Source organism: Falco biarmicus, chromosome 5 (genome assembly GCF_023638135.1).
Source record: "Falco biarmicus isolate bFalBia1 chromosome 5, bFalBia1.pri, whole genome shotgun sequence".
In the NCBI taxonomy this organism is placed as follows: Eukaryota; Metazoa; Chordata; class Aves; order Falconiformes; family Falconidae; genus Falco; species Falco biarmicus.
The window spans coordinates 2,701,847-2,714,862 of record NC_079292.1 but is presented as its reverse complement, the minus strand read 5'-3'; the positions used below and the strand labels follow the sequence as shown (position 1 = coordinate 2,714,862).

The 13,016-nt window shown below is 35.9% G+C and overlaps 1 protein-coding gene across 1 annotated transcript in view; it reads right to left on the bottom strand.

The window, feature by feature from the left end:
* Positions 1-1,318: 1,318 nt before the first annotated feature.
* TBC1D22A (TBC1 domain family member 22A) overlaps positions 1,319-13,016 on the bottom strand; it is a 180,093-nt gene continuing 168,395 nt past the window's right edge. The window contains exon 13 of the mRNA XM_056341127.1: positions 1,319-4,600. Within this exon, the coding sequence (XP_056197102.1) occupies positions 4,472-4,600 (129 nt within the window). The 3' untranslated portion in view covers positions 1,319-4,471. The remainder of the gene's footprint in view (positions 4,601-13,016) is intronic.

Here is a 13,016-nt window from a genome sequence, read left to right as displayed (position 1 = left end):
TTTTCACCTCACCTCTTTCTCCCAGCTCCAAAGAATCTGAAGCAGTACAAAGCACTTGCCTTTCTCCCCACTCTGTTTTCAAGGAGGAAGGGACCTGAAGTGGGGAGCAGATTTCTGGGAAGTCCTTTCTGTTGCACTTCACATTTATATCTGTGGGATATCTGCCCAGGACATAAGATAGGTATCCAGGACTGCTTTTGTACAAGAAAATCAATAAACAAACAGCTTTCAGCTGTGCTTCCCAGCACATTCCTTGTGAGACCTTGGGGCCTTTACTCCACCTTCTTGACCTCTTCTGCTTTTGAAAAAGCAATTTGAAAAATCTCTCCTTGCTGATTTTCTGCAGTGTCTTCAGAAGATTCTAGCAGATGAAGAAGCATGATTACAATTCATGGTCACTCACACACGTTAACAAAGATTGCCTGTTGCATCCCTGTGTCTTTTCCCCTGAGTGCTGTGTGGAGTTTTAAACAGAGAAGTTAGTAACTTTTCCTTCCGTATAACCAGGTTTGTATATTTTTCTCACCAGACTCATCTGGATTACTGGACATCTCCCACCAGCTTACTAAACATAGTATCAGATTCACAGAATGGTTTGGGTTGGAAGGGACCTTAAAGCTCATCTAGTTCCAAGCCCCTGCCACGGGCAGGGACACCTGCCACCAGACCAGGTTGCTCCAAGCCCCATCCAGCCTGGCCTGGAACACTGCCAGGGATGGGGCAGCCACAGCTGCTCTGGGCAGCCTGTGCCAGTGCCCCACAATAAAGAATTTCTTCCTAATATCTAATCTAGATCTACCCTTGAGCTTCTTATATGTACAGGACATCTCTCTTTGCTTGTTAATGTACTTAAAACAATCTTTACCTTTCCAGATCTTATTCATCGCACATCACTACCTTTTACTGTGTCCCCCCCATGGAGCTGAAGCTTTCTCTCCTTCCTCATCTTCAGGGACATACAGAATTCTGTACCTCCTCCGTTTGCTTTGCCCTGATTTGCTCCATCTGGCCCCCCGTTTAATTCTGCTGTGGTGCCAAATCTATCTTCATCTGCTTTTTGCAGAAAATGCTCAGTACCTTGTATGTATATGGTTTAAACAGAGACATACCTTTGGAAGCTGTCTTATTAACTGGCAAAATCTACAAGATACAAGGGCAGAGAGTTACAGAAATGTAATTGCGAAGACGGGTTTTGCTACTGCATTTGCTCTTGTGATACAGGGTTCTGAGACCATAAAACATAAACACACCAAAACATGCTTTGATGTAGTACGAAATGTGCTTGATGAAAACAATAAAAAAAGCTTTCCACTCCATATAGCACTTCATAAATATGCATTTATTTCCTCATCTTTCATCACTTTTATAGTTTTAACCATTGCCTCAGTGGTAATATTTGTCAGAAGCATACAATGGAACTTCAGATACTTCTACTCTGTAGTTCTGAAGTTAAATTCATGGGTCTTTCCATAAGGAACCGAGCCAAAAAATAATTAAACTAATTTCTTATAACATATTACAGAGTTACACCAGATTTCAACTTACATTTCTATCCTATTCCAGGTACTGTATTTACATAGTTAACTAATTTGTTTATTTACATTTTTCAAATTCTGCGGTCATATATGTTTTTATATCGTACATTCTTGTTTAAATTTTTATTACAGAAATTCTTTAACGCACATTTTAGACACTACAATTTCATTATTACACATGAGTTCTAGGAAATTACTGCCTGGTTTCACTAGCGATGTGTCAAGATGCCTCCTTCATAAGAAAATACGTATTAGAAAGGAATTTTATAATATTCAGAATCCTGAATTTTGAAAAAAATAAGTACATGGGATGTAATAATGATAATGTTATTTCTTTTTCTATGTATTATTTTGTTTGGAATGACATTACCTGAGATGTAGAATTGTTAAAGGTAAGGTGTGTTTTTAAAAATAGAATGAAATACTTTCTGTAAATCTTAAAGTATTGAAAATTTGAAATTTTACATAAATGTTGGCCTCCTATTTACTGAACACTATTCCTATCTGTATAGATATATAAATGTTATTTATATATCTATATCATATTTTCCAGAAAAGTCTATATCTACATAAATAAGCGTTGTTATTGTATTAGGAAACTTCCCACTACCCTTAAAAAGCAATGTGCTCAAGTACAATATTCAACTTCTGACACAGACACAAGAGTAAATGTGACCTCTAATGGGAATACTTCCTTCCAAGGGACGTAAGAGGTACCTGTTGAATTTGGAAGACATGGCAGACAACTTATGTGGACCCGATGAAGGAAATTTTGTATATCCAGTCCCATAAATGTTATGCAGGAGCATCTGACAGCAGACAACTTTGGGTCAACTTTCCATGTTACATGTAACTACCTAAATAACATCTTAATAGAAAAAAGTTAATTATAGAAAATCCTTACAACATTGTACATTTAATGCTGTGTGTCTTCTCTCATTACAATAATACGCATTTCTATTAACAAATGATTGTAAATACTAAGTTTAAAGCAAATGGTCATAAATTTCAGGTTTCTTTTATTCTGCTGTTGGTAGATATTCTGTTAGGCACAATATGACATTCTTTGTAAACATAAATTTTGATACATTAGTAGACCATGAACTGAAGTTACAGAAGACAGTATATGCACATTTAAGAAACACAGCCCCACCACACCCTCTAGGCACAAATGCAGCAATCTAGGAGGCCTGATCTCGTATCCATCGCAACTGAAACCCCCAGCTGATACCGCTGGAACAGAAATGCATCCTAGCCACCAAACAGTCCAGCTTCTGAATTCATTCAGTTTTTTCTCTTCTACCAAAGTTTTCATATAATTTACAATACAGATCTCCATCACATGTTGGTAAAAATGTATTTTTATTCTATTTACCCTGAAACAACCTTATTATTATAACATCAGTGTCAGGAACTAAGGCCCCTAAAGCAAGCAATGTAACGTAGCACATCTAGAAAGCTTTCTTCAAAATATGTATCTACGTATTTTTAAGAACTTGAAAATAATCTTCCAATAACAAGTCATAAGAAAAAACCTCTTCAATATCTTTTATTTCCCAAACTTAAAAGTGCACTACATTTTTCGTGCAACTTTGTGCAACTTGAGAACTGAACTGAGGAATAACAATTCTGAGCTTCCAGTATATTGCTTATTGCAACTCTCACCCTTAATAACCTATATGTGTAGGGTAGGCACAAATTAATATGAGTTATTTACATCCAACGACGCAACATCAGAATTCTTATCTGAGAAGATTTGTTGAAAATAAATAGTGCACTTAAACTGTGTTTTAAGAAATTATTCAGTATCCCATGATTATAGGAAGAAACATTAATTTCATTCTATAAAGTTATAGAGGATTTTTATTCTGCTAATGACATGAGAGTGATCTGAGTACATAGTTACTGTTACTGAGAACTATCTTCTTGCTTCCTCTGAATAATCAGAAAAAAGGTATTAAATGGTTTAACAAATAAGCTTTGGAAAGCTATATTAATTTTCCTTTTCTAACATGCTAGAAATGGAGACTAAGGCAACAACTGAGATAGATAAAACTATATCTTGCTTTGTAAACCAAGCTTCTTCATATGTTTCTTAAAAGTGAACTTTCATGCTGAGAAATTGAAAGGCCTTGAAAGAAACACTTTAATTATTTTGACAAGACCAGATCTTCTGTTTTATTTGATATTTTAAGAACACTCTAAAATACACAGAAAGGGATTTATTTTCATGTTACAGATGAGTCTTCAACTTTAAGTAACTCCTTTGTATGGGTAAAATGCTTCTACAGCACCCTGCAAGACTGAGTAATGTTTAGAAAAATGAAACCAATTTCCATTCCAACCTTCTATATTCTTACATTATTGAAGTCTTCTAACCTAATTCCATGGAAAAACAACAGATGGTGTGCGACTATCAGTGTCTTCTGAGTTATAACCAGACCTTGAAACACTGGCCTGGCTGTCTCATATGGTCTTTACAACTATGAAAAGTTCTTTTTTTCCACTCAAAGTAAGTAACTTCTAGTGACTAAAACTGGCTGATAGAAGTCATGGCAGGTGACACTGAAGTAATGACAAAATCATTCCATAAGTACTTTTAAGTCTTAGGTACACATAAAAATTGCTTGACAGAAATTAGTCAGACTGTAGTTCTCCTAATTAGAGAAGGGGGAAAAAAGAAGAAAGTTATGTGATAGACTTCTGAACTCATTTTTCATGCTGTGCAAAAAAGTTCACTTCTAAGTTCATTCAATGTTTGATATCCTGCGCTGTCCATTTCTTTGGTATTCTGTTCTCATTCTGCAAATTCTAACAGAATTTTAATGGTCATCTTAATTCAAACGAAAGAGCAATGAGCTGAAAGCACAACCAGAACAACAGATGCCGTAATACTGCAGAAAACGTTGGTCTTAATAATTTCTGGCTCTTTATGTTCATTTCTTGTAATGATTGGGGGCATCCGCAAATGCAAACTTCAGTCTGTAGGCCTCTGCTAGGAGTACGCTAATCTCTTCATTTCCCCAGTGTACCGTGGGCAAATTTTGTAAAAATATTAACAATTCCTAGATGGAGAGAGAAAAAAAAAGAAAAAGATACCAGTGTAATAGCAATGCATCACTTATACAGCGATTATTTATAAGCAATCACCCATGTAACACCAAACAAACCTGCGATCCCATTAGGTTTAGTGATTTTCCTGTAACTTGCATAGATACTTGCTATGAATGTCAGATACAAGATTATTCTTTCAAGTTCAGACACCAGCTATTAATTGTAGATGAACTATGTTTTCTAGCGTTGAGAAAAATAAAATTAAAAAGAAAAAGCCTCACTTGCTCTGTAAATGCTATCTGAAAGAAAGCAACACTGCCCAAGTGTGTGAATTCTTTGACACTTGTCCTTGTATAAATATACCGCTACTGGTGCACCCTGTCATGGATGAGACCCTAGTTGTACTCAGACAAAAAAGAACGCACATGCAACGTATCAGAACCATGCTATTAGACTTCTAAGAGGTAAATAGTGTTAGTATATCCATCTTATAGCTGGCAATCGAGACAAAATGCTCGTGGGTACTGGAGTCACTAGAAATTACTAGAAATCTAATTCCGAGCTCTCTAAGTCCAAAATGGTTTAAAACAGGTCCCAGTGTTCTTTTAGATTTGCTGTATTTCCTACATTATATTAGCACCTGTATACATCTTCCATACTTGCCAATTCCAACCAGCTCCAGAAGTTTTCCCATATTGTTTTGCATATGGCTCTTTAAAAATTCCCCATATAACTTCCACATTTAAGATCTTCAACCTACTTTCAGTCTGTAGCATCTGTTGCCCAGCTCATTCCAATATCCCTGTGCTAGGTGTGAAGACAAGGAATACCTACATTTCCTCTTTAGGCAGCTATAAAATATTCATTTAATTTTTAATACTTTAAATGTTTTTATAACCTCTTTATCAGGCAGGTTAGAGGTAGACAGCTACAGATAAAGCAAAGTGGCTGACTACATTGCAGAAGTGCTACAATTCTCTTCCCTAATTAGTCTCTTCACATGCAAACGTGAAGAATATCTGTGACTTCTGGTGCTGCTGCTTTCTAGGTGTGCCTTGTATATAGCACAGCAAACAAGAGTTCAATTTCTTTCAACAGTAATTATATAGCAATACAGATCAAATTAATCAATAGAAGTAATTTCAAATGATAAGTTGAATTCAATTTGAAAAGGTCATAAAAGATGGATTCCTGCTTTTATCGGGTGTATGTTTTATTGTAGTAACATGGTATCAGCAAATATGACCTATGTCCTGTTGGCCAAAACTCCAGGATTGTAGCTCTGTGCTACACTGTGAGGCACAGTCAGATCCCACTGATTCCACTTTGAAGGATCCTTCAACAGGGTTACATGAAAAACGTTTGCTTCCTATTCCATCACCGAATGGTGCAAAGGGTGCTCAACTATGCTACAATATATAAAATACATTTAAACTTATGTAGAAGTACAGAATGTACTTTTAAAGTACCTGTACTTTCAAAACATCATTTTCCATAGATAAATGAACTTGTATTCTAGAACTAGCCTATTCACCATGTAATCAAGACATGACAGTGGTAAACTTGCTGGAAGTACTGTGGTATAAAAGTACCTTTAAAAGTACGAAAAGTAAGAGGTCTGTATTTTAAACAACACAGCAATAAAACTTGGGAGTAATACTGCCTGTTAAGCAATGGCTGTTATCAGATACAAAATTATTCTTGAGGGAAAAAAAATAAACTTATCACACAAGATCTAATACATATATGTAAAAGAAAATCCCAGACTACCAGACAGATATCTCCAAAAGACGACTATTTCTAAAGCCCTTATTCTTCAGTGTATTCCTCAGTTTCCTCTAAAGGTCTGTTCCTTGTAAACTAAATCAAAACGGAATATTAATAAACCTTCACATTGTTAATAATTATTACAAAGTTATCAGCCTCTTTCTCCTCACTGAGATTGTAATCCAATGAAATTCCAGCCCATTCAATCAATCTTCAAAAAATCCCAAACCCAGAAGCTACAGAAAGCAAATTTTATCATGTTTTGAAATACAGTTTATTAGCAAATTCCCTTACAGTATGAAGTCCACTATAATCCCTTTATTCAATACAGCTTTTAGGATAAGATTTGGCAATAATACTGGTTATTTGGTAATTGCTATCTATAGTTGTTATGCTATTTATTGTCACATCACCCCAACACTGACTCCATATGTGGATCTGGAAGGAAGGAACATCAAAACCAATTACATAACAAGTAACATGTTGATAGTCAATAAACCATAAAAACGTTATTCCAGTAAGTAGAGCACAGAGATCTCTCCTGTCATAATCAAAGCAATTAATCTACTTTGGAAACTCAGTTCTGGCCTTTTTTCTGTGTGAATTATTGACAAAGTTCAACTGCAGGGTGTGTTTTTTTAACAGAAGAAACTTAACAGAACATTAAAACCAGGAATAGAATAGTGTTCTTATTTCTAGTTAATAAAAAAATGGAAATAACTACAGTTAAAATCAGACTTGAACATACTGAGGACATTAATAGAGTTAGTTTTTAATGTCAAAACTGAGAACCAGTCTATTAATTTCACAAATAAAGGCAGTCCTAAACCACAGTATTTTTCTACGGGAATTGTTAATCCTTCCTGCGGCTAACTGCAATGTAATTACAGTCTGAGTACTTCTTGTCTACCACAGCTCTATTTTGTACTGACAGGCAGAACTTGCAAACTTACTATATTTTATGATCATGAACTTTTCAAAATTATACTGCAGGACCGCATATAACTAAATGAAAGGTAAATTAACTTTATATATAATCTTTCATTGCTTAATAAGGAATCGCTAACAGCTATATTTTGAACAAGAGCTATATCTGTTACACACTATGCACACATAGAAAACACCGCAAAATTTATGCTGGCAATGTGATTAAACAGCTTATTTTACAAGAGTTATTTGTACTTTCAGAAGTTGTGCTTCAAATTTTAGAACACAGCACCTACTTTTAAAGAACTAATGAAGTGCAATACTACTAAAATTCATTTAGAGGAATTATTGAGACAAGCTAAGGAGGAAACCAATTATGGCCAGAAAAACTGTCCATTTATCTTTTTAGATAATATAAAATGGAACTAAAGCATATGCATACATACAAAGTATTCTAAATGTTTTTATGGGAAAATGTATAATGTGGTGCCAGAGAGAGCCAGGACTGTACAGTGGTTCAAAAAACTTTTTTTCCAACCAGATGTAACCACTATACAGGCAAGATAAATGCTTAGTATAGGAATGATTTAATTCCCATTTCCTTTACAACATTCTTTTTCACTTGCTTGTATTTGGGACGGTCAAGTGTGAAAGGAAAGGGTGGCATGCGTGGCTAGTACCAAGCGGGCATCCTGTCCGTGGACTTGGTCCCTCCCCTGCGCTGCACAGTGATGCAGCCAGACAGATGTGCCAGAGCTGCTGCCTGAGCGCCTCAGCAGCTGCAGCGGCCAGGCTGGTAACGTGCTGTGCAATGCTAATCTCTAGTCCTCTTCCCAGATATTTAGGATGAAGGATACCCCTTGCTTCGGGACTTGGCCAAGCTCCGTTCAAATCCTCCCCCTGCAGCCCGCTACCGAAGCGGTAACAAACGCACTGGCTGGTAACATGGGAGCACAGGTCCAGCACACACTGCAGAGCCCAGCTGACCTTGGTCACTTGCCTCAGAGCTACCTTTCCCTGCTCTCTGCCCCGCGCTGTTAGCTACTGCACCCAACAAACAGGGCTCTAGTCCTGAGACGAGTTCCCTTTTCTTTCTTGAGTACCGTTTTTCCTCTTTCAATGCGCTCAGCAATATTTCCTACACTGCTGCCACTTCTTATTTCTCCAGCTGCCCTACCCCGCCACACGGAGTTGCAAATAATGAGCTGTATTTCTGGAGTGCTGTGCATCTTATTAATTACCTATGTCTTGGAGTCAGAGAAAACATTTCTTTCCTATTGGGCACAGCTGGAATTAAGAAAACTAAGATTTCAAAAACCTAACGTTAAAGAGATAGGAAGAACAGGTCATCTACTGCAGCTTAAGAAATCCCTGCTGCAGATACAGGTTAAGAGGTGTAAGTGGACCTGGATCCTTCAGTGGTGGAGCTGAACACCCGCATTGCTACCTGAGCATGCAAGCTCCGTGCCACAGGGCACATGCAAGGGTAGGCAGCGATGGCTGAGGGAGCACCAACAGTCCAGCCGGGGTCCTGGACACAGTAATGCCCTCCTTGTTCTTGTAATTTCAAAGACGATGGGTAAACCTAAACTTTGATAAGCAGAAGATGGGGAAACACTGGTTTATCTATGCTAAGTGTTAGGAGCCTGCAGTGCCTTTAAGCCTGTACTGGACACAGTCTGAAGGATTTAGGAGAGATATGTTCTTGGCAAGTCATAAATCAGTGTCACTCTAGAATTCCCACCTTGAATGTGAAAGTTCATATCCTGTCCTGTGACAATTTAGAGGAAAAAGCACCAAATCAAAAAAACCCAACCCCAATATCTGTTGAAATACTGAACATTCAACTTTGTAAATTCCATCCTAAATTTGACTTTTTATTGTACGTTTCTCTATTGCACATTACCTAAATTATGCGTCTAGAATTTCTTGGAAGGGTTACTAATTCTTTCCAAAGAATTGCCTATTAAACAATAATGATTATTTATCTCAATTTTGCTTTCTTTCGTACTCCATGACATCTTAATCATCAGACCACAGCATACAGAACTCAGAACAGTATGAAACCAACTACAGAAAAAAAGGTTATTCAGAGTTCTAACTAGGCTTGTTGTATGTAAAAAAGGATGCTGTGAAAAACATATCTAAATAGGCTAAAGGTTAATTTTTCCTACCAGCTTACATTCAGCAACTCAAGTGCATAGTGATCTTCAACAACCATATATTTTTTTATTCCTTGATTCAAATAGAATTTTTTTATTCTTCGTTTCAACTGAACGATCTCCAATTAATCTTCTGAAAACATACAGAAATATACTATCCTTATAATTAATTTCAGGTTCCTAAGGCGAACTTCATAGAAACACACCTTAACATTCTGAAAATGAAAGCTTATGAGAAGTTGATGGCATTATCGTTTCCCTTTCATGTTTTTCTTTTCATGACTTCTGAAAAAGATTCCTGGACTCAGCATATTAAAACCACTAAAATAGCAATTAAAGTCCTGTTTCATCCAGTATGGATCTCTTATACAAGTCATTAGCAACCTTAATTGTTAATCATAATATACGTGGTTCTAAAGAACCATGTCAGAGAAGCTATGCTCACTTAGCTGAAGAGAAGATTTCCATCTTCATTTACATGGCTATGAAAATATATAAATTAATATCGTTTAAAAGTACATTAAAGGACCACACCTTAGCTGATATTGTAGGTAGCCTTATGTCCTTGTTCTCAAATGAAAACAAAACCCCAAACCACAAGTAATCCCCATCCCTACATCTTAAAGCAGGAAACAAATTTGCACGTTAGATCTTTTTCTTAACGAAACTTACTATCTACAGGTTATGACGTACAATTTTATAAGGCAAGGTTAAGAACATAGGCTTAAAAACAAAGCAAGCATTACCACCGAACCTAACAGATGTTCAACTCCATAAACAAACACCTTATTTTTGTAATACCTTTTTAACTGCCTCAAAATGCTTCAAAATTACATGCATGTGAAAAAGAAGAAGTTAAGGTACTGACACAGAATATTAAATACCCAAGAAAGAAAAGGAAGTCACCTTATTCGAACACTGATATAAATTCATACTTAAATCAGCCGGTCAAATAAAACCAGTCTTAAGTTCTTCCTTACATTTAAACTACAGAAAACAGAACTTGCATTTTAAAAATCTCATATGAAAATTAAGTATCTGAGGAAGCATCCAAGAAGATTTCTTAGTACTCCAATTGCTACAGCACAGAGCAGAATGGTCCTGAAGCACTCAGATTATTCTTTTTGCCATATTGTTCTATGAAATATTGCTATATTTTTTGGTATTTGGAGATATGTGTACTTCTTATGCACCAAAATATAAATCTTAGCAAATTAATAGTAAAAGCTCAAGTACATCACTTGTACTAGCTCTATGCAAAAAGCATCAAATAAAGGAAAAAAGGGAAATATCCAGAGTATAACAAGTCAAAGATCAGAAGTCATTCTATTAAAAAAAATATGAAAACAACCACCACCCAATCATAGAAACTGCTGTACCAACTAAGACTGCAGCGATTATGGCAGAATTTCATTTCTGAAATGAATTTCTAATGAGTAAGTTACTATATTCTATCATTTTTTTCTGTAGTCAAGCAACATCAAAATATTTGTACAGCAGATTGCAACAGAAAATTTACAATTCTGTCTCTCCATAAAGTCCATATGCTACCCACTCTTCTTGGTTTGGTTTTCCTGACCATAATTTGGCAATGCATTTTAAGTTGAACAGTTTGTACAGCTTCAAATTCACACATATTCCCCTCTCTACAATGACTTAAATTTTAACACTGTAGTATAATAGCTAAAGGCTCAGCAAAAAAGACAGACAATCATAAAATACCAATATAATGAATCACAGGGAGAAGAGTGTATCAAAATTTTATATATTTCAGACTTAAAGCAATTAGTATGTTTTGACAAAAAAGGTATTTCACACTGTAAGTGGTTCTGAATAAAATCTTGTTTTAGAGAAAACATATATTAAGGATTGCTGATGCAAAATTACCTGTACATATAACTTTAGTACGGTCTGAGATATATAACTTTTACATCCAATAAATATGTCACAATGCAGCAGCTACTTAAACTAGTGTATTTTTAGAAGTAAAAAAAGTTCCTAAACATAATTCAAATGGAATATTTTTGTACTCTATGGATACAGGACTGAAAGAGGCCATTTCTCTTATGTCGCTCGATCTCCCATACCACATGAAGCCATATAAAGGTGTTTTATTCTGAATAATAAATAAACGTTCCCCACTTTTGCCGTGTCAAAACCCACAAAGTGTTTGTGCACCTCTAACAGACTGAAGGACATCAATACAGAGAACCAATGAGCTGACGGCGGAAGAGAAGAACCAAACCACCTCCAAGAAAATATCGCAGTTGAAGGACAGATAAAGAGCCTGCCCAGAGTCCTACGTCTCTACATCAGCAGGGAATCTGATAACTGAAAACTTCTAAGAGCCTGAGAATCCTCACAAAAATCGGTAACTACTAATCCAAAAGTCCCTTCAACTCTGAGAAGAACACCACTGTTCACATGAAGAAATTCTTAAGCTTCCTTGATGAGCAAAGCACGCAGGCACAAAAGCACAAGAGAGAGGATCACCCAAGCCACACAGGTTCTCTCAACATACAAAACCAACAACATCCCCCCACCCACCCCCCAATCTCTATCTGTTCCTTGATGCCTTAGGAGAAAAATATATGGAATTGCATTTCCTTTGTACCTCTTAGAAGAAATGATGCTTCAGCTGGCAAAAAGTTCCAAAAGTGCTTCAACAGACAGTTAGGCTGAGACATTAATTCAAATTAACACAATATAATTCAATTGTACACAACAAGCTAAAAAATAAAAATATTCTGAAACAGCATAAATACTATGTAAGAAAGATAATTAACAACTGTGCTCAAGACATTTTTCAGTCTGTTTGGGGACAAGAAGAAACAGAAATCAGAATTAATCTTACTGTATCACACAATAACATAAATCTATCAAGCTTTGTCAGAAAATATACACTGCTTTTTACCTCCTGATATTTTACATAGAAGTTGCTTTACCTAATTCTTTATAAATCAAAATGGAACAATTTATATCCTTTGGATCTTTCACCAACATTATGTTATGACTCCAATCTTTACCCTCATTACAAAGCAATTCAAATGCATTCTAGAAGATAATCATACTCCCTCTCAAGCTTTGTTTTACAAGGTTAAATAAGCCACATTCTTTTAATTCTCTCTGCTAGGGCCAGTTCTTCATTTCCCAGTCTATTGTTGTTTTTGTAAACATAATTCTGAAGAGATTACATAAAAAACAAACACATAATTCTCATGCGAGTCCCAGAGAGATGCAATTTTTCAAAAGCATATAGACAAAGAATATATTACTGGGACTACGGAAAAATAATAATTCTAAATGGAGTACATGGAAGCTCTAAGGTACATACAAATATCCTAAGGCCCTAGAGTTCTTAGACAATTACAATACTAACACATTTTATTTATATACTATTTAATCACCTTTCTTACATACCACTATACTGATAGAAATAGAAACCTACAACTTCAGCTTCAGTCAGCCAGAACTTGAGATCAAATTTCTATATAAGATGATGAACGCCTCAACTTCCATGGAAAAGAGTTTGCAAACCAACAGCTGAATACAGGATTTATTCTTTGCTTAT